This window comes from Coturnix japonica, chromosome 4 (assembly GCF_001577835.2).
Source record: "Coturnix japonica isolate 7356 chromosome 4, Coturnix japonica 2.1, whole genome shotgun sequence".
In the NCBI taxonomy this organism is placed as follows: Eukaryota; Metazoa; Chordata; class Aves; order Galliformes; family Phasianidae; genus Coturnix; species Coturnix japonica.
In genome coordinates this window covers 16952308-16975531 of record NC_029519.1, presented here as the reverse complement: position 1 = coordinate 16975531, position 23224 = coordinate 16952308, and the positions used below count along the sequence as shown (strand labels likewise).

Genomic DNA, 23224 nt, shown 5'->3' with positions numbered 1-23224 from the left:
ATTTTCTGGCTTACTGGGGCCATTGACTCAGGTTCTGAAGAGTCTTTGGGAACGTGGGTCTTAGCTTTCTGGTGACAGCTTCTCCAGCTGAAAAAAAAAAAAAAAAAAAAAAAAAAGGATATTAACCTTTCCCTCTCTGTTAGGGATACTGCAGAAATAACACAAGGGTTACACAGTGCCGATGTCTCAAAGGTAGGTGTGTGGGAGTGTAACAGTGTGCATTCTAGCCAATGGAAACAGAAACAGAGTTCAGCTCAAAATATCTGGCTGTATTATGCACTCACGTATGCAGCTTTTAATCCAAAGTGACACCACTGTACTCTGTGTCACTCCTACAGCTGCTCAGCAAATGCTTGACAAGGACTGGCAATTTTTGCTCCTGGCCATGTCTACTGCAGAGCTGCACACCCCAAAGTGCCCCCCTCGCCTGCCTGCCCCACACTGCCCTGCCAGTTGTTTTGAGGGCAACTCTTGCTTGAAGTTTGAGGTTTTTTCTTCTTTATATTCACAAAAATACGTGCCTTAATTCATTGCTACCCTTCAGAAAGGCATAGGAGCTCTTTCAGGGTTTTTTTTTTTTTGTTGTTGTTGTTGGTTTTTGCTGGGCTTTGCAGGGAAGGACTTAAGCTAAGAATTGTGACCTCAGATTTTACCAAGCTCTTTTTTCAAGCTGACCTTGATTGACGTTTATTTTTTGTAATTGTAGAGGTCTGCAATTTCTTACCTCTGTCTTTTTTCCTTTTTTAAATTAAAAATCAAAACAAACAAACAAACAAAAAGCACTGGATTGAGTTTAAGGACCAAACTTTCCAGCTGACCAAGGAGAAAGGTCTTGAGCCCACTCACAAAATTTCACAATCCTTCAGATGTCCTGAAGCCACTTGGGTCGTCTTGTGTAAACACTCCAAGGACTGTTCATGATACTACAACCAAAGGTTAATGGCAGCCCAGTCTCTCATTCCTTTTGTTTTTCTAACCAGAATGTCTGAAAGTTGTTAAAAATTAAAATTAAATAATAAAATAAAATCCTCGCTGTACACCTAAGGCCAAGCTATAAATGTAGTGCAGGAGATCTGCATTAAGCACAGGCTGTTAACACCAAATTGAAACATAAAAGCAAATGGTCGTTGGTATCCTTTTTTCTGTTTCAAAACACAACTATTTTTTTTTCAACCAACATGTTGGCTTTGAGCATGTGGATAATGTGGAAAATAGGCAATCAACAGTATGTGCGTGTAATTCACAATTTATTAATATGGATTTAAATTAAGTTGTCACTTGCTATATGCAGCCATTGAAAAATGAATTCATTGAAATGTTGTGATACAAAGTGCAGATGGGGAAAGAGAACTGACATTTTAAACCAATACTCCAAAGCTGTTACTTCTGCCACATATATCAGTGCTTTATGCCAGTGTGCCCTGCTGTCATTGTATATCATTAGAAGGCAATATGGCTATCCATATCTAGGGCTGTGTGTAGTGTGCGTTGCTCCTTTTCTTTCTACAGGGAACATAGAAATGACAACCTTTAACATGGGTTTGCCACTGGATAAAGAGAAGCATACAGTGTTGCACAAGATTAGGAAACTTTAAATAAAATTTCTTGGGGAATTGTATTGAAATTGTTGACTAGAATTGAAATTTTGGGTGAGGTGTTTAGGTGGTTGCTTAGATGTAATCCTGCAAAGGCGAGTCTCAGGTCTGTACATGCGAAGCTGTCGGGTGGGTGCTGCTCACCATCTGGGCAGGCACTTCTCTCTGTCCTCCTCGGAGAAACAAAAGAATTTTTGTAGATCCATGTTCACTGTTGTGTGGCACCAAGGAATTCAGCAGACTTCTGATGCTATATGGATATATGTGATATTATTTAAAAGCTTTCTGGCCTGGAAGCAAAACTAATCCTAAATGTAATTTAGATTGTAATTAGTATAAAAATGACTGGAGTTAAACGAGCAAAGTCTGTAATTTGTATGATCTTCTATTCTTCTGATTACAAGCTCACATCTAATGACATTGGAGAATATGTAAATTGATCAGCAGGTAAAAATGCCCTTGATTGGGTAAATTATGTGTAGTGTTACCTTCCTCATGCCAATTGAAAGCACTAATGGATTTAATATGTATCATCCATAGCTGAGGTGAGCTGTTCGCAGAGCAAAATTAGACCATAACAAATACAGCCCATTATTTGCCCCCTCAATAATTGTTTTCCTCTTCTAAAATACAAACCAACACTGAAGATGTGGCTAAACATAATTACATTAATTGTAATTTGAAAAATACACATATGCGGTCTGGTGTGGTTACAAACGCACTTAGTAGCTGACAAGCAGTTTAAATATTTTCAAGTGGAACCTGGGGGCTTGCTGGGGAGGACATGATGTGAATTTAAAATGATTATCCAGACGTCATTGGACAAGTGAATAACGAGCTGACTGGCCTAGTAAATCATGTGAACCTGTCAAATGTGGGAACACATTGGGGAGGAGATGATGTCAAGTAACAGTAACTTAGCAACCTGGCATTTAGCTGTCCAGAGAATGAGTAAGAGTAGCCACTTTTAAATAGCTGAGTAAATAAATGAATCCTTATATGTCTTAGGTGTGCTATAAAAATAGCCCAGCACCGTATGTTTTCTGTCAAGCTGCTTCTTTCTCTAGGATAAGGTGATTTATTCTTTCTGTTGAAATGAAAAAATGAATTGGAAAGTTAACCCACGTGTAAATGTGTGTCTGTGGCCTTTGTCTCTTGTCTGGCGTGCAGCCCTTGGAAGTGTGTAAGGAACTGGGCAATAGCCTGCTTTGAAAAAGGCCATACAGTGTGATCTTTTTCCTTTAGACCTTGCTTATGCACATGAAGATTTGGATGGATAAAAGCTATACTTTTCTTAGCAATATCTAAGTCATTGCATTTTCAGAATTTTAAATGCATTTTCCGAATGGAGGCAGAGTCAGGACAGACAAGCAAGGTCTGACTCCAGCCTGCAAAAAAAAAAAAAAAAAAAAAAGGTTTTATTTTCATGAGAGTATTAAGAAATTATTTTGTAAAGAACTTTGAAATGTAAAATCTGATCATTATAAAGGTCCATTACAACTTGTTTACGTTTTAATAATAATGGTAGCAAAAAAGATTTCAAGAAGTATTCAGGAAAGGAGGAGGTGAGCACAGTGCACCTATTTCAAACTCAGTATTCAATTCCATTCTCATCTCCTTAAACATAATATTTTAATGTATTTTTGTAGTGCCAAGTTGAAACATTGCTGATTTCAGTATTATCATATAGTTCTACTATCATTTAACTATTTGCCATTGCCACTAAAATTACTCTAAAATGAACTGACATCATGAATATTTGGTCATGTATTGCTGCTCCTGGAAAGAATGAAAGGGTTCTCATCTACTGGAATATATAAACACTGGAATAGGCTGCCCCGGGAGCTGGTCGAGTCACTGTCCCTGGATGTGTTTAAGAGATGTTTGAATGCAGTGCTCAGAGATATGATTTAGCAGAGGGTTGTTAGAGTTAGGGTACTATGGTTAGGCTGTGTTTGTACTTGATGATCTTTGAGGTCCCAGTTCCAAAATGGCTGATAACAACAAATGCTGGCACAACATACAGTAAGGTCAAGCAGAAAAACAACCCAAAGCTAGTATGCTCCTCTTACATATCTTATTGCGAAAGTATCAAGCACAAAAATCAAGTCCTCTTTTGAAATATAGGTAGTAGAATATTCCTCGGGTCTCAGATTAATCATTTCTGTTATTTCATCTTATCCTGTCAAAATGAAACGTGGTTAAATATGGGCACTGAGTGTTGAAAGTGCTAGCAATGTTACCTTTCATTTAAGTAGATTAATAATATGTACTCTACATAACAAATGGCTTTAGGCACAGAATGAAGACATTGAAAATATATTAAAATCAAGTTAGACTTTCTGAAATGAGTGCATGCTTTACAAACCATTTTGGTTTGAAATGACAAAGCCTCTAGTTTTCTTCTGTGAGCCCTTTATCTCATTTGCCTGAGGGTGAGTATTGCAGATTTAAAATCTTGGGTGGGAAGCTTCCCATAAGTCAGCACTACTGAAGAGGCTGATGGGGCCCATGGAGGCTAAATTGGACAGAGCTACAATAAACTAGACAGACTTACAGCATCTTAGGGAAGATGGGGTTGGAAGATGTGACTAAATGAATCTTCATGTATCAGTTTCTGTTTGAAATTCTCTGAAGTTGCAGCTGGCCATGACAGCTGAAACACTGAAAAAATATATGGTATGTATATATATGTATATATATATTTCCTTATACATATAAGTAGAGGGGGAAAAAATGGACCAAAGAGGGTTCATATACTTGAGAACACTGAGTTTTACTGTTTTAACTATACCTGTCATGTTGCAACCTTTTATGTTTCACATGCTCTTGTGGTTTAAGAAGGAATGTGAAGAAAACAGGAAAAGGATGAAGGTACTTGGAGTAGAATTGATCTTAAAACTTTGAATCTCATTTATGATCACAGAATCATAAGCAATCATTGAATGGCTTAGGTTGGAAGGGACCTCAAAGATCATAGACCACCTGTGTCTTGCAGTGGACAGGGCTGCCAACCACTAAATAAGGCTACCCAGGGCCCCATCCAACATGGCCTTGAACACTTCCAGGGATGGGACATGCAGAACTCCTGTGTGTAGCATGTGCCAGTACCTCACCACCCTCAGAGTAAAGAATTTCTGCCTAACATATAACCTAAATTTGTCATCTTTTTGTTTAAAATCCTTCCCTCTTGTCCTACCACTACCAGATGATGTAAAAAGTTGGTCCCCCCTTCCTGCTTATACACACCCTTCAAGTACTGAAAAGTTTCAGTGAGGTATCCCCAGAGCCTTTTCTTCTCCAATCTCCCAGCTCCCTCAGCCTTTCTCCACAGGAGAGGTACTTCAGCCCTCTGAGCATCTCTTTGGCACTTCTCTCCACATACTGCTTATTCTGGGGCCCCAAGCCTGGCTGTAGACCTCCAAGTGGGGCCTCAAAAGGACAGAGCAGAGGGAGACAATAATTTCTCTCTTTCTGCTGTCCTTCTTAGCGGACTACAGTCTAAATTGAACCCAGGACACTCCCAATCCTTTTAAGTCAAGATTACAGACATTACCTGAGATACTGGTCAAAAAGTATTGCCTTTGGAGAGATCCCCTGTACAAGCAGGTGGACAGTCTCCATGGGTTTGCTAAAGCTGTCTGACATGGGAAGGCTGTCCTGTGAGCATCATCAGTTTTAAGTTCAAGTTGTTCCGTATTTTGTAGGAACAATAATTACAAAAGTCATTTTTCTGGGGGGGTGGGAGTAACTTATTTCTTTGATATAAAGACTTCCCTACACCATAGTCATCAGTGTGCTTTCTGATCACGCTTTCCTTAATACCTGCAGAGACTGTTTAAGCTGGCAAAATTTAGACTATGCCATTTCACTCCTGCCACTCAGTGACAGAGATGGTCAATCTTATCTCTTGGAACACCCTCTCAGTAAATGTTAGACTATCTACACACAAATAAAACATCATACCTTTAATCTTTCTGCATAACACTGAGATGTCTTCACTCCACAGTTTCTTCTTCAATGAAACAGAGAAGGAGAATCTCACCTACGCTGCCGCTGCACTTCGAAGTTAAATTAGCTCCTAGCAAAATGTGCTGGGGTCTTCAGTTGGAATTATTGGTGTCGTAACTGTGCAAAAGCCAGGCTCAATCAGATATTTAAAATTATACTGCTTACTGTGGCTTATCCATTTCTATAGATAATTTCTAACATTTCTTTAAACAAAGTGTGTCATTGAATTTAATGTTCTGAGAAACCTAATGAACTTCCTATCTACTTGAGGCATATATTTCCAGTTGTACTAATAATTGTGTTTTTTATTGAATATTTAAGTCATTTTCAGTTTCTTAATCCAGTATGGGGTTCTTAATAAGCATTTGAAAAGAATGCGCATTATGGATAGAAGACAGTTCTGAGCATTTTCAAATTGTCACATTAAAATTGTCACATTTGTTTAATTAGCCTGTAGATCCTGCCACGATGATTTATGTCAGCTTGGTAACCGTTTCTTTGGATAGCTAGCAAATCTGACCAGAATGCTTTTTTTTCCCTCACATTTCTTTTTGATTTAAAAGCAGTCTTTCAGGCACCCAGTCTTGCAAAAGTCAGCAGAAGAAAATGTCAGCATGCAATATTAGAAAGGAAGATTATTTGAATAATTCCTGGCATTTAGGTGTTTGTTGACCACTGTTCAGAGGCAAGAGATACAAGCAGACTACAGACATGAACATGAAGCACCAAGCTAAGTGCCCAGGTTTATGTTTCTTCATTCCACTTGCTGTGTTGCTGTTATTCTCAGGCTCCCAGGACAAGCTCACTAGAAACCCTACTTTCAGCAACTGAAAGCTCTTCTTCAAAGATGTTCTCTTTTCCACAGTTTCTGTGCAATGTCTAAGCAAATTTATATTTTTTTGCTGTTGAGGGAGTGCTGTAAATAAGGCCATCTAGTGCTTTGCATGGTGAAACAGGAACAACAGGGGCATATATGCACTTAGGAAATGTATCTGATGCTAATGGGAAAAACAGGCCTAGTTACTGTTTCTTGCATTTGCTATTGTCTCGGTGGATAATTTAAGGCATGGACTAAATTTCGTCTCTGAGGCTAAACTGGAAAACACTGGGTATTGTCTCTTGTGAAGAATTCTTTGAGATCTTCTGAAGGAATTTATTATGCAAGCACTGAATGTTAAAGTCTCCTTTAGGAATTGTAGTCCTTGAATTACTTTGTCTTAAGTATATCCTGTTGAAGAAGTATACGTTATTTGCATCCCACACCCCAAGGTACAGCAACCTTTAAAAGTATTCTACTGAGCCTCAGAAAAACAAACAAACAAACAACAAACGTTGCATTTGCTCTGTAGCAAAACATTCCCAGTGGTGTGGGTTGGTTTTTTATTGGTTTGTTGTTGTTGTTAATTTAGCCAATTAATCCCTTCCCACTTATTCCAGCATTTTATCATTTTGAATCTCATGAGCTCTTAATCTATTCAATAAGAGGCCTGAGCTGCCAATTTGTCTGGATAAGGAATGTTTTAGCAATGAAAGAAAAACTGGTGCTGAGATTTTATTTATTTATTTATTTATTTATCTATTTATTTATCTATTTATTTATTTGAAGAGCAGCCCCTTGTTATTCCTGAGTTCAGAAAACAAAAGAGAACACAGCTTTAACACTAAGCCGTTCACTAGAGGGTTCTTTCCATGAAAATATTTATCACTCTTCTTTTTTCTTGGCAATTGAGCTGTTGTTGCTTTTAAAAGAAGTTGTCATGATCTCATTACAGTTTTGCTTAATATGATAAGTGTAAACTACAAGAAAGCTATCGTGTTTGAAAGGAACCCTTTGGATAGGAATGTTATACTAACTGATTGTGCTCTTTGAAAAGGCTTAGACTGGGAATTTCACTAAATGTATCATTCTGTCTCCTTTTCAGCAGTGCTGTCATTTTATAGTGTCTTTCACCTAAGACAGAAGTTACCCTTCAGAAAAAAAAGAAAGCCATGTTACTGCATTTAGCCTTTGAATCTCTTCAGCAAAGTCAGATCAACTGATTTTTTGGTAACTGCTTGAATGTGATAATAAATGGCGTGTTGTACTGAAAGAGAAAAAAAAACAACCAAACACCTATTATTTGGCAGATTTATTCCAGTTTGACTTTGTATGATAACTGCTAGTTGTCACTGTTTGACATCAGCTGGAGTTGCCAATAACAACGCTGCTTAGAGATGACTAGCAACTATTGGCCTACTGGGTGGTCTTTTCTAGGGGTTGTTCCAAGTTTGTTCCAGATTGCTCATATGACCCCTGATAAATTATTACTAGTGAATAACTTGCTGTTTCTTTTTGACCAGCTAGCAACAACAAAGACAAAGCATGTCATCATCTAGAAATGCAAATATATAATTTTTATGTGCTGAAGCACCAAACATAGTTTGAAACCAGGGAGGTTATGGACTTTGCTGTTTTTCATCCCTTTTAACAGAATTTCTTTTCAGTGTAGTTTTCTATTGTGTGGTCTGGAAACAATGTAGGCATGGAAAGCAATCCTCAGTGAAAATATGTTCATCTGGTGTTCAGCATGACCATGCTGATTTTGAATGTTTGGACCATTCTGTGCAGGATCAGGTGTCCTCGGTTGTCAGATGTTTTAGAAGCGGTTCTGACTGGTTAATACTTCCTACCACAGGCTTGTAAGCTTTGTAAGAAAAAATGAGCTGGGAGACAGGGACTCAAATGTAAGCATGCAATGGTGGGAGGTTGTCTAATGGAAATACACTGGAGCTGCCATACCTTAAAGGAGATTAAAAAAAAAAAAAAACGTCAGGTTTTTTTTGCTTCAGTAAGGCTGACATGCCAACAAAGTTTATGTTGTATCAAAACATCTTCTAAAACACACATTTTTTCTTCACCTGGTGGCCTAGCAGGAGTGGATCAAAGGGCAGTGTTGGCATGATTTATAGAACATGCAGATGCAGGAGTAGAACTGCATCAAGGCACAAGTGAGGAAAAGGAAGTCAAGACTGAAAAGCATGTTCTTTTCCAAAGACTAAAATTACTGTAATAAATGCTAGGTAAGCTTGCAGGTGGCTGCTTAGGTCTTTCTGTAGGAGAAAGGATTTAAGGTGTTGAGTGCAATAGGCAGCAGGGACTCTCTAGCAGGCCAGAACCCATAGTTTACTCTTGACAAGCACGCTGAGCTTTTGACCTTACAAAAAAATCCAAGTGCCAAATTAGAGAGTACGATGATCAGGCTTTAGATTGAGCTTTTCTGACCATCCAGGGCTTGCTGAATGCCAATCAATCTGCCTATGCTGTCCACCCAGGTCTGTCCAGCATGTAGTCACTGTGAAGTTCCAGCACCATCCTGGGTATGGCAATGAGACAAAACATGAGGCATTCTTCGCCCCCAAAGCATTCAGTATCTGATGTAAGCACCAGTAAGGTAATTATACTCTGTAGGGAAGAGTGCATTCTTCAATTAGTAGGGGACAAATAAGTCTTCAGCTGAGACACATGGTGTGATGGCAAAGAGAGCATCACAGAGATGAAGAAAAAGAAACGGTGAAAAATGACAGATTCTGTATGGGCACCTTCAGCTTTTCTAGGCATGTGCTGTGTTTCCACATCAAACTCAGACCACTGTTTTAGTGGAATTCCAGTTGAGGTGTGGATGAATCATGTTAGAGGAAAACACATTAAAAATAAATGTTACTCTGTCATACCCCCCAAGGAAATCTCATGATACAGTACTGCTTGTGTGGCAGAATAAAAGAGATCTGGCAGTGTCTTGATTTTGAAGGCAAAAAAAAAAAAAAAAAAAAAAAAAAAGTAGCTTTTGTGAAAGATTTCAATGCGTATTGTACAGCAGTGTGTGGTAGATTCATTTATTTGTATTTGATGAGTAACAACTTGCAGTCCAAATTGAATGAATACAAATCAAGCTTTAAGCAAAAGAATTCTACTTTAAACTCAAACAAGTTTGGTATCCTGGTTTCTTAATTTCCCTCTATACACTATTTCAGCTAATTGATGTCCCTGTTTGAAGGCTAAAGCTGGTATCTTCTGGCACAAACTGATGCTCTCGAATTCTTGGAGATTTTTTTGAATGAGTTTCATCTTATTGTCAGGATGTGGTTTATAAACTCACTACATGTGGAATCAACATAAGAGGTTTTTGTGCTAAATCTACAGAGCAAGGTGTTTTACAGTTTACCCATTTAATTTTGCCTGATACTGAATTTGGAGATGTTATTTTTTTCACTGGGTTTGTGTAAGCGGATCCAGAATTTAGATGTTTTTTAGATAAATTACATGGATAAAGTCTTGTCATGTGAGTATATAATTTGCCACTATTATTTGTATGAAAAAACAACCAAACAAACAACAAAACAGGAATTCGTTATATCTGGCAACATAAAGGAGATGGTGTAATGTGTCATATAAATGTGCGCAGTTGTGTGCCTCAAGGTAGGTGCAGTCTTGTTTTCTAACTGTAAATTATAATTTTGCTCTCCTCTTGGTGTGAACCCTAAGGTTCAGAAAAGAAAACAGGCAATTCGAGACATGCTATTTTGCTTGTGAAGCTTGGGATGGATGGAACAAATTACCAGATTCCCTTAAACAAGTGCCAGCAGTGAATAGTTTCAAAACACAGTTGCTTATTTACTTGGAGGAGTGTTGCCAATGTTTTCTAAATTGCAAAGATGAAATTGTATGTTGGTATTAGGAACTTTTAAAAGATTTAACTTCTTTATTACTTATTGTGCCTTTGTTTATATTATATTGCTATACTGCCAGGATGTTATGTTGTATTTAACAGTTCAGTGCACTCTTCTTATCTCTTGGGACCCTCATGAAAATTAGATGTGCCATTCCTGGTTATGGTTACAAGTATCATTTTGAATAAATAGAATCAATGAGATATGGCTGTGCATCTCAGTGTGGATGAGAAGCTGCCAAGAACAGGAGTTGTTGTGTTAGCCATGCTGTCTGCATCAAGACCCTGATACTGTGTATTGGGCAACAGCATGATTAGTTTAGTTACAAAGAGTGACAGAAGACACCTGGCTTTCTGTAAGTGGGCTTAGTATACTTGACCTCAAGTACCTGAATATTTATGGGGAGTGTGATTAACTTTTCATAGAATCATAGAATGGCTTGGGTTGGAAGGGACTCCAAGGACCATAAATTTCTAATCCCCCCATGCCACAGGCAGGGCCACCATCCTCCAGATCTGATATTAGACCAAGCTTCTGAGGACTCCCCATGTCTTGAACACCTCCAGGGATAGAGCATCCACAGCCTCTCTGGGCAACCTGTTCCAGCACTTCACCACTTTCTCTGTTGGGCTTTGTACTTGGTGTTAACTCAATATCTGGTTCAGGATACCCTACGTGGCCTGGGATCTAACATGTTCCACTGTGTGAATTCCACAGAATTCCACTCTGTCTCACCATATAAAACTTCTCATGGGAGCCCTCCTATGGGCTTCCTGTAAGGTTCTGCTTCATTATTTACACTTGCTTCTACTTTGCCAATTACATTCTGTGAACCCTCATTGTACCTTCTGCCCTTTACTCATGCAAATCACCTAAGCCTGACAAGAGCTGTGGTACAGTTTCTACACATCTTGTTTCATTGCAGTCCATCATAGTGGTGTTTCTATAGTAGGACCCTTAGGGAGTTGTGCTGCACGTTTCTGAAAACACCAGGAGTATGTAATAAAGTGCTCAAGAATACAAAACTTGCTTGGAATTGAATTGAAGGACTGTCCTGGGCAGTGGGAGCCAAATTCAGGGTAATTTTTGACCATACTGTCTTCCTGGGATGTATCCTGAAGAAAACTACCTTGATCAGCCTTGGAAAGATTCATCCAACAAGTTTCGGAAAGGATCCTAGGCATGTTCTGTCATCTGCATAGCATCAGGGACCTGCTACCCAGCAGAGATCTAAGACATTTGGTAATGTTAAAACACTATCATATAGGCTGTGGTTACTTTTAGGGTTGCATCAGACTTGCTAAACTGGAAATCTAGTTATGGGTTCATGTGGTGTAGCTCTGTTAGTCTCCCTTAAAACTGCCTGTTGAGCTCAGATACCTTCTCACTGTAATGCAGCACTGTTTTAGTTCACACAGGCAAGATTGGTTAGAGCAATAAGCATATCAATCATGGTTTGCTATTTTTTATTGTCTTTTAAATGCTCTAAGAAAAGATAATGACTGTTGTTAGTTATAAAAGCTACAGTATGGGGAAAATATATTGAAAAATGTGAAGCATACAGGAAGCAGAGAATACTAGGTAGCTCAACAGAAAATGTCTATAATGTTTGCTATCAGTTTCTTTTTGTAAACAGTTCCCAAATGTTTGCAAAGGAGGAAAGGGAAGTATTTGCTGTAATGTTTTTAGTCAACCTTTATTAGTTTTGAAAGCAATTTCTATGTTCATTTTCACTACATATCATTTCTGTCTGTCCTTCCCCTCCTTATTAATATGGAGAGGAGTAAGTGTTTACCATGGGAGGCAATGGAATGCATCTTGCTCACCAGCCGAGCAAAGGGAATTATTTGTTGTCATGGAGAAAACTCACAAGGTGAAGACTGTGTTTTTAGATTATGGTCAGGGAAATGGCTGCTCTTTGTAGAATAAACTCTATCTCTGTAATAAGAAGCTCATGTTTGCATGCACTGTATTTCGAAAAAGGCTTTCTAGTAATTTTTGGTGCAGTAGCAAGATAGATTTTAGTACGACAAAGACATCGTTGTGGAAGAAAATATCTGCTGGGCACTTGCTGCTGGTGATAAATTTGCTAAAACATTTACATGAATAAAAAGTTTCCTGCAGTAATATTCATACCAGGAGAGTTCTCTTTCTCTTGGAGGCCATTGGTCCATCACTGAAATCTTTATTTATTTATTTTCCCTTCAGGGAAAAATATCTGGAATCCCTTTGATGCTGAGAAGTATTTTAAATGCCGAAACATGATAATCAAATCTATACCTATGAACTAAGCTGTCAGGTCCCTACCAGTACTGTCTTAATGTCCTAAATCCCTTCCTAATGAAGCCTTTGGCACAGTATAAACCAGACCAATTATCAGTCAGGCTATTCCCAAGTGTTTATGTCTATTTTGCATTCCTTTAGAAGGAATATATATGAAAAATATCCCTTAGTTTTATTGTCTTTGTTTTCCATTCGGCTTTAGTGTAATTTTTTTAAATATTTATATGTATACTTATATATATAATTATATATATATAAAATTCTTCCCTTAGCCTGTTCCCCAGAGGTAAAGAGTTGACATAATTTTTTGCTCAGTATGTGTCACACACATAAAGTATGGCTGCCCCTCATGCACTACTGGCTTCCTAGCAGGGAAAGTTTGATCATATTTATATAAATACTGAAACTAGGAAGATACTGTGAAACAAGATGCACTTTTTATTAAGATTGCATTGATAAATAGTTAATTAAACATTAATAAATCATTAATAGAGGCCTTAATAAATGGTAAATCACTTGGTTATCTTTATTCCATCAAGGCAATAGGTTGCTTGGCACCAGCTGTAACATTAAGTTTGTATTAACCTTGGAACATCTATTCATCATATATTAATTTTTTTCTGAACTCAACTTTAACGCTGCATAACCAAAAACTGGAGAAAGTTTAAAGCAACAGATGTAGCTAAGATCTAAAAGGACTGAGTAGGGCAGCTGACAGAGAAAATACCCAAAATATGCTCTGTTTAGCAGCAACAATGTGTACGAGGTTGTTCTTCCTCCTTCTCCCTGTTCCTCTGTCTGTCCTGCAGTGGGACACAGATTCAGTGTTGAAAGAGCCTTTGTAAACCCCAGTGCTAAGAGAAAACCATCAGGATTGTTCTTCTCCATTTTTGTGGATCCATTATCCACAAGAGGGAGTAGGGGTAGCCAAGAGAGATCTGTCAAGCTAAGAAATGGCACTATTCGACTGGGTGGGATCTTAGGAATCCTGTCATCTACTACACATCCCTGAGCAAGTGCTGGAAGCATTTCTACTCAAGCTGTTCCTGACTGATGGGTGCAAATCTGTTCTTAAATGTGCTCTTACGAAGATGGAGACTGTTGCGGCATGAACATTTCATTTCAGTGCTGCACTGTCCTTACTTACTGTTAGGAAGCTTTTTATGTGTGTATGTTCTTCTCGCTGCAGTTTAAGTTCATATCCACTGTAAAACTTAAGATAAGATTATTCTCTCCTTTTGCAACAGCCCTTTCTGCAATTGCAGACTGTTCTCATGTCTCCTCTTGATTCTCCCAGGGGAAGTCGCATGAGTCTTATGTCTTGGGAGACCTCAAATTAGATCAGGCTAAGCAGTTTAAAGTGCACTGTAGGAAAGAAGCTGCTTCAGGATGGATGCAGCATACATGATCCAGCTGCTTTTTTCCTAATGGCCTCTGAGAGCTAGGCTCCTTGCTTTTACCTGTATTTAAAACACAGCATTTTCATTTTGAGAAAGAAGGAAATGATGGAAAAATGAAACACAGAGAAAGGAAATAAATCTGAAAGGCGGCTATTAATTTTAGTGTCTGATTTTGTAAAGCTATTTACCATCTGCTACATAACCCCTGTGCTCATTTCCCTAGAAACAGGCAGGTTTCGGTCCTTCCCTACTCCTTTCTTTTAAAGCCCGGTTTGGACCTGTGCCTCTGTTGTACAACCTGTAGTTGTATTTTCAGTGATGCATTAGAGCTCTTCTGTTTGTGTACTTCTTAGTTACCTACCTGAGGGCTTTTCTAGCTGAAAAAAGCAGACCAAACTGAAGAGACGAGTGTTCCTAGCCCATGTATAAATAAAACATATGGATTCAATTAAAACATGCTTAAATAGTTTTCAGGAAGGAGAATGCTTGATGTTGCTACATCAGAGGAGCACAGTGACTTTCAAGCCGTGCAGGTTTACTTTCACATTTAATCTCCAGATCTCTAAAAAAATGCAGGCTTCCATAGCAGTCATCTGCCCACTCCAATAGTTAACATGATTTTGGAATTATTTTAAGTCCAAACCATGTGAACATAAATCCTAACTTGATTTTGTGGGATTACTCGGTTTCCATTAAATTCTTCTTTAAAGCATTTTGTATTATCATTTGTGTTATTGTTACTTCCAGGAATTTCTAAATACTTCCAAATTTGGATCGATCAAACTTTTTTGTTCTTCTAACTTTCCTCGGGGACAAACAAAAAATTGGGAATGTGATTCTCTTTCTCTTTTGTGAGGTGTTTACAAATGAAGTTGCTTATATGTACATCCTAACTCAACCCCTCTAAGGTTGTCCAGAGAGGCTGTGGGTGCCCCCAACCTAGAGGCACTCGAGGCCAGGCTGGATGGGGCTGTGAGCAACCTGGTCTAGTGGGAGGTGTCCCTGCCTATAGCAGGGGGGTAGGAACTAGATGGTCTTAAAGGCCTCTTCCAACTCAAACCATTCTATGATTCTGTGATCTACAACACACACACTTCAATGAAGTGGCTCCTTACTGTTGCAATGTACTAAAAGATAGCTATATCAGAGTTCACAAATCAAACAAAGTAGAGCTTTGCAAGTACTTAGAGATGAGGGCCCTCCAAAAGCAATCAGGGCATTGCAAAGAATTTTGAAGCCATGTAGTTGGTTAAACAAATGACATGCTTTCCTCTTGGGTCCTGATTCTCCAAAGTAATGTGCATCTTCTTAAGGAGCAAAGTAGGAGACTTAAGCAGCCAGTCACATCTCTGCAGTGTGAGGTGGAGGTTTTAACCCTTCCCTGAAGCCAGTGAAGTGTCATTTCTGTATGTCATTCTGTAGCTCAGTGGTGCTCTGCATGAGCATGATGTGCAGTTGTGTGGGGTGGGGGGCATAACAATGTAGCCAGTGAGCTGTGTAGTTAACGACACAATAGCATGTATCTGTAGGCATATTTCTGTAAATACCTGTATGCTATCTTGTTGCTTCCATGTAATGTTTCTTCATTTGCTGGGCTTTAAACCCTTGTATTGTTTTCTGTATATGATCCTATCTGAAATTTTCTATTGAATAACTGAAATGAAATGCTTCTTTCATAGCTTGCTTGTACCTTTGCAATGCACTTTGGTGCTTGCAAGGTCACTTATTGAACAAATTGATTAGATAGGTGTAACATCAACAAATCCGTCATTTGCCTGAGACCTCAATGGAGTCAGGATCTTCTACTTTGTAATTGAATTTCTTCAAATAATAGCAGAATCATTTTTAGTTTTTCCCATGGTTTTACATTTGATTGTCCCCTAACAGGGAGATGAGTAGATTTGCTTACAACTCAGATCACTGAGTTGGTCCTCAGTGGATGTGAGATGTACTTCAACAAGTATTCCAAAATTTTTGCTGGTGTCACCTTCACATGAATCCTAGGCTCTCTGTCCTTCCTTTTATTCTTGGGCCTTGGCTGACTAAGGTCAAGCCAATAATTGCAGCTCTAGAATAAGCCTCATTTCTGCCTTCAACCAGTCTGCCTGCCTGTCCCTCTTTTAATTATGTGATATAGTCTCTGTTTCACCATTTTGTTTTGAAGAACTTTGCCACAAAGCAGACTCTGTGGCATAGACTTTGGCAGAGGCGTACAGGATTTGGGTTATACCATCTCATTTAATAGCTTAACGATGAATGCTTAAAGTTTTCTCCACTTCTTTGTAGAAGTTAGACAATCAGTGCAGTAAAATAACGTGCTTCTGACAGTGACTTGCTCCTTAAGAACACTGAGCTGCTGCAGACTCACTTCCCAGAAGGGATGAACCATTCATGAGCTGTCCTGTTCCTTTTTCTTGCTACAGTTTGGGCTCTGGGCAATGAAAACAGGCCCTAGACATCAGCACCCTCCTCTGTCCTTGAGTCATCTGCTAAAGCAGCCATTAAAACTTTGCTGCAGAAGCAGCAACACTAAGAATAGAAATTTGATGGGCTTCAATATAAAAAGCAGTGGCTTGCAGAGGTGTCGGAGAAGGTTACTTACTCATTTGCTTGACTAGGGTCTGTGGCATGTAGTTTTTCCTTTCTTTTTCCTTACCTATGACATGGGATTTTTGAGGGACAAACTGAGACACAAAACTTGCTGGCTGTGTCTTCAGTTAAATATATAATGACAGCCAGCTGTCCACCCCTGCAGCCCACATGCAACCACTATGCTAACCTTCTGACAATAGCTATTTCTAAAAGAATTATTTGTATTATGTATTATATTATTTGTACACTTTCAGAGTATTTGCACTGCTGGTCATTGTGCCTGCAGAAACCTGTGTTCTCAGAAGTTTTATTGTGAATATTCTGGGCTTGACTAGTGTGGAGTAGCAGTTGGGAAGTTCAGTTTACTGCAGTCAGGATTATGGCCATTGCACACATAGGTTCCCGAATCAAACTCACTTATAAGATTGTTGGCAACAAAAATAATCAAGATGAACAGAACATCGCCAGAGACAAGTATTACTGCCTGTCTCAATATTCGTCAAACTAAAAACAAGGATAAGAGAGGATGCAGCGGTGTCTATCATACCCGTGACAAGGGCATTTATAAGCTTGAACTAAAAACAAACTTTTTGCAGTTTCTGTATTAAACCACTTTTTCCCCTCTATTGAACATAAGCCTCATTCTAGTCCCACTGAGCTGAGTAGGGTGATGGTTCTGGGCCTCGATGTGAGGAAACCTGGTATTCACTTTCAGTTCTCTTTGTATCTCATAGCCACAGGCACCTAGGTGATTTCTTTGAAGACAGTCAGAACACATATGTACAAGTGATAAAACATTGATACGAAAAGCAAGTATGTTGCTTAGATGGTGTCTTTTGCAGGTCTTCATCAGAGATTTGAGCTTCCTAGTAAAGGACAGGCTTCCAGTGTAACTCCATACAGGTCACCTAATCTCTCAGTCCCTCATTTTAAAATGAAATTGGTAGTGCTCTGATGCAGTGACACTGCATATCACTGTAAGTAGCTGTTGCCAGAGCTATGAGAAGATGCTTCAGTACTTAAAGCATCGTCCCCACTCCCTTCTATGCCAGACATTCATGCTGCAAGCCCACTTGAGATTTTTCTAGTCCTGCCTCTGGTTAATTTTGCCACTACCTAATGCACAGCCTTGCATTTTGCCACCATGCAGTCCTCTATGAGGCTGCACCTAAAGCAGTTCAGAAGAGACCCCCTTCCTGTTTGGGCATTGCAGGCAAAAACCTTTTCTATGCTTATGATGAGTTTAACAGGCTGACCAGGAATGTGGGACCAGATGCCACCTGGAGTATACATGGACCATACATATATGGTCAAAATTTTAATGAGTGAAATCCATCCTCACCCTTTTCTCCAGGAAGAAATGCCTGGTGGGCAGCTACAGTGTTCATGTACTACGTAAGGGGGGTGGTGATGCTTCCAAAGCAACTGCATTCCTCAGCCTCTGAGGAGAATAAATGATCATTTTCCCCTCTCTTCTTCACTTTCATGAATTTGTTTTCAAAAGCTTTTTTTTTTCTTCCCTAGGAGATGACCCATTCTTGGCCTCCTCCGCTGACTGCTATTCACACTCCTGGAAAGGCTGAACAGACCAAGTTTTCTATCCCAAGCAAGGTACAAGTAAGCTATAATCAGTGACCCAATTAACATTATGTTCTGCTGTTGGAAAGCTTATTTTTGTAATTTGTTATTTTTGCAATTTTTGAATTTCTAAGGCTATTTTTAGTTGGACATTCCCGATTAGACTGTTGTTATGAGTAGGACTGTATATTTAAAGCTGCAGAAGTTAGCAAAGCGAGTTTTCTCTCTCATTACAATAGCCTTTCTACATCCAATATAATGCCTTTTGTTTGTTTTTCTTTGTCTAGTCACAGTGGCTGATCATAGAATCATAGAATTGCTCAGGTTGGAAAAGACCTTAAAGATCATTGAGTCCAATCACAACCTAACCATACTACCTTAACTCTAACAACACTCCACTAAATCATGTTCCTGAGCACCACATCCAAATGGTTTTTAAACACATTCAGGGGCAGTGACTCAACCGCCTCACCGGGCAGCCTATTCCAGTGCATAACAACCCTTTTGGTAAAGAAGTTTTTCCTGATAACCAACCTGAACTTACGCTGGTGAAACTTGAGGCCATTTCCCCTCATCCTGTCACCTGTCACCAGTAAGAAGAGTCCAACCCTGCTCTCCCTGTAAGCACTTTTCAGGTACTGGAAGAGAGCAGTAAGGTCTCCCTTCAGCCTCCTTTTCCCCAAACTAAACAGCACCAGTTCCCTCAATCACTCCTTGTGATTGATTGCATCATGAAGATTAGGCTATGTGGTCAAATTATGGTGAAATTACATTTCTGCTTGTGCACAGTGCTGTGGCATCTGTCAACATGTATGCTCTAAGGGCACATGGTTGCAAAACACATTGCCTAGTATTGGTCTTGTTAAAAGCATGCACTCAACATTTGCCACATCCAAAGCATGGGCCTAGATACTACCTTGCAGTTCACCTCACATGCTGTGAATAACAATTATATATACTGAAAGATTTGAACATGACTTCAGCCCAAATTTTGTTGTTGCCTTCTAGCTGTGATTTCAATATAATCACAGAGAGATCGAGCTTGCAACCAGAGCAATCTCAGACAGGGATAACATTTGCTGGGACTTAAACACCTGTGAGCTGATGATGTCTGGGGATAAAGGGAATTTCCCCTGGCAGGGAATGTACACCAAACTGACATGGAGCTACATATATTCTAAAGGAAAGACTTTGGAAAATAGCTTTTAAAGCTGTACTGGTAATGCTTGCAGTCATGTCCTCTGTTAGAAGCTGGAATGTGATTTTCCTCTTACTGATTTTATCTGTTTGGCAGATACTCCTCTGTCTGAAATGTAGCCACCATACTTAACTGGAAATCATATGAAATTAGCAGTATCTGTGGCTCCTTAAAAATAACACAGCCAGTGCCCAGAATGTCTTATTTTGATGGAATGTGATCGTTACTCCTACAGCACTGCCAATGTCACTGAAGTTAACTGCTGCAGCAATAAACACCATAAATCATAATCATACAAGAATAGAATCCTCACTGTAAATCTGGTTAGGTTCAATTGAACCTATTTAGGTGAAAGTAGATTCCTACCTGTGTGAATATGGATATAAGTGAGAATGGAGAGTTTGTTTTGCCTACAGGAAGATGTATTTTTTAATTTATACTCTGTTTTAATTTAGTGTTCTGTGTTTGATGGGTTGTTCAGACATGAGTCCTGCAGATTGCTGCTGTCTCCATTGAGAGAAGGATAAGCAGAAGTTCAGAGAAGCTGAAATATCATTTTTGCTTTTCTGTTCCTACCGTTTGCTTTGAACTTTTAATATCCACATCAATGTTAATAATTTCTGGACAAGGTAAATGTTGATCGTAAAATTCTTGACCATATCACATGAATATGAATATAAAATATAATTTCAGTTATTTGAACTAGCAGCTTAGGAACTAAGTGAGCACATAAATATTTCTGGGTTAGTTAGTTATACCATTAAAAAAAAACACAAACACACACACAAAAAAACCCCACAAGATAACACATGAATTTCTTTTCTGAACATCACACTAAATCATTTATGGCTGGCCAAATTACTGATATTAGAAATACCATGGCTAGGTTCTGTGGCCACTTAACGCAGAGACAGACACTATTAGAAGTTCTCAATTTAACTAAAAGAATAATTATCCTCATGATAAACATATACAAAAGACGTGATTACAAAAATGAAACTTATCAGAACAATTTATTTTGTTGAAATTCAAATGTGAAGTGCCATGTTTACTCTTAGGGCACAATTTACTTCACAAGGGACTGACTGACAGCACAGTGCAATATTAGGAACTAATAATGCCCTAAGAGGAAGTGCAGTGAGGACTTTAATGACTTTTACATCCTACAGAACTAACACTTCCAGCAAAGTAGTGCTTGGCTGTAAGGCAATGTTGTAAATAACACCTCAATTTGAAATGATCAGACTCTGCTTGGAAGGAAAGCTGATTAAAATCACTGTGGACTGTAGAGCCTAGAGAAAAACTGAGCAAGAAACCACTGTGACATGAAGGTAGCTTAGATACTGTGAGCCAACAAAAATCCCTGCATTAGCATGCTCAGGGTTACAAGCCAGATTATTTTCCAGTGTAGTGTTGCATTTCCATTGATTTCATTGGAAACAAAACAATGTCCATCAGGCAAAGAAAGGCTTATTACATCTCTATTAAACCCTGTGTTACACAGCCCAAGGAAAACCTCTGTGTCTATCACTAAAAGATTACTGTATTTTAAAGCAACGGGATCAGAGATGAAAGACAGTGGTGTTGAATTTATTGTATTTAAATTTTATGTCACAGATGCATCACATTTGTATATGTCCATGGCTAAGCCTGAAAAAGGTGGGGCGATGGAGATTTACTGCATCTGGGGACAAGCTGTTGTCTGAGCTACAAAACTATCCCTAAGTAGTGCTCTGTCTCCATGTTTAATGGTTTTTTGAACTAATGTCACTGGTGTTACCGCGTGATCCGTTCTCTGTACCATCTCCTTCCTTATTTGCACAATGCTGGTGTCCTTAATCTGGCAAGCTAAGATATATCTTACCTTCTTCATCTCATGTAACTAATGCTGACATTTCATGTGTTCTTCTTTATAGGACTCCCAACATCTGACCTCAGGATACAATGTACAAAGTAGGTCTTTATCATCCTGGTCCTAAGATTCAGGGTTAGGTTGTTGTTTTTTTGTCCTGTTTAACATCATTAAATCAAAGGCTGAGAAAATACTTTCTGTGGTGCTAAAGCAGATCAATTCCATTTTTTATTACATGTTATGCATTGCGGCATGTTGTGAAACTGAGTATAATTAGATGGGCTGACAGCTTTGGGTGCATTTTAATTCTACAGTAATCTTTTGACATTTGAAAATGTGTTTCCTTTGTTTGCAGAGTGGAGTGATCCAGGAGGGAAAGTTGCAACTAAGTCAGTGCCACAAAAGTCGTAAGTATTATTATTTCCAGCTTAACATCTTCTTTTAAATTTATCACAGAGAATGAGCTTATTTCTGCAAAGGTAACTAAAATCTAGCTCCACTCATAATGTTGTCCTGGTGTTCAGGTGTTCTCAGTAGTCCTTAAAAATTAGACATAAACCAGTTTTATGTTTTCATTGCTTATTACTGTTTCTTCTTTTTAAGCATTAGCTAACAGAGCGATGTATGAAAGATGAGTTTATTAAGCAGAAATAATGCTGATTTTAGTTGTACAGCTTGCTGGAATTAAATCAGTTTTATGCTTCTTTCATCAGACTCTAAGCCTCTTAGAATAGAAAATGCAACCCAATGAACAGATGATGCATGAATTTTAACGTTTATACTGTGAGGAAGAGTTAAATGCATAATACAGAATGATACTACTAGCTGGTGTTGAAAGGTGGGTCTTGGGCTTCACACACATTGAAGCTGCTGAAAATCACAGATGATCTATAAATATGACAGTGGAAAACTGTGGAAGAGCTAGTTGTTCACTGTGATGAACAGTTTTTCTTTTATGCTTTCTTGGTTAAAGACTGCAATAACATGGCACTGTGTTGTGACTGAACTGTTTAAGATCTCAACATAATTTGTAAATAGGAATTAAATACTTACTTTGATAAGAAGTTGGTTGTTTTGCCACTTCTTAAATATGTGAGCCTGGTTTCAGTTCAGGGCTGCTATTTTGTTTCTGTGTTCAAGTGTTTTAAACTACAGAATGCAGATTGTACCAGCTTAGCTGAAGTTTTTGTAAACATGATGTGTTGATTTAAAATGACTTCAAAGTTATTCGATAGGGTTCCATTTAACCTACTTAGGACACAATTTTGACTAAATTCATATAGGGGAAAAAAAACTCAATGGAGAGATAACATTTTATTATTATTATTACTACTACTAATAATAATTTAAGTATATTGATTTTAATGCAATTCTTTGTACAGGAAATAACTTGCTGGAATTTAGGGATCTGTTTGCAACTGCATACAAGATTTGGGACTAAACAACTGGTATCCAGTTCAATGATACCCTTAGTAGTTTCTACAAATTCAGTTCTTTACTCTTAAAGTTGTGGAAGTACTCAAATGAAGTTAGTCCTTTGAATGAATCTTTGCAAAGGAATTGGGGAGGAATGCTAATGATAAATGCATTATTTTGAACAAATAGCATTTGTTTATGAAACTTAGTATCAAATTAGTACTTCACCTCTTCTGTTTAGATTTCCTTGATTGATTTCTGACTTTTTAAGAGAATCTATCCAACAAGACTCTATTCTTCATAGCAGAATAGATATGTTCATGTTTCAGAACATCTAAGTGTCCCAAACCTAACACCAAACACTGATAAAAAATAAAAATAAAAAACACAAAAAATAAAAAATATTTATTATCACATCTTAAAATGATTTTTCTGCTAAAGAAAGTGTATTTGGACTCCACTGTGAAAAATATTTTAGTGAGCATACTATAAAATACAGTATTTCAATAGTTTGTAACTAACAGTAATAGACTTGTCAATCATGGTTTATAGTTATAAGCTGAATTTCAAAAGAACAGTACTTCAGAGCTCA

The 23224-nt window shown here is 38.3% G+C and overlaps 1 protein-coding gene across 1 annotated transcript in view; it reads left to right on the top strand.

Annotated features, from left to right (window-relative positions):
• AFF2 (AF4/FMR2 family member 2) overlaps positions 1-23224 on the top strand; it is a 344011-nt gene that overhangs the window by 191301 nt on the left and 129486 nt on the right. Inside the window, exons 5-7 of the mRNA XM_015860794.2 lie at positions 18113-18205; positions 21281-21317; positions 21572-21623. Coding sequence (XP_015716280.2) covers positions 18113-18205; positions 21281-21317; positions 21572-21623 — 182 coding nt within the window. The remainder of the gene's footprint in view (positions 1-18112; positions 18206-21280; positions 21318-21571; positions 21624-23224) is intronic.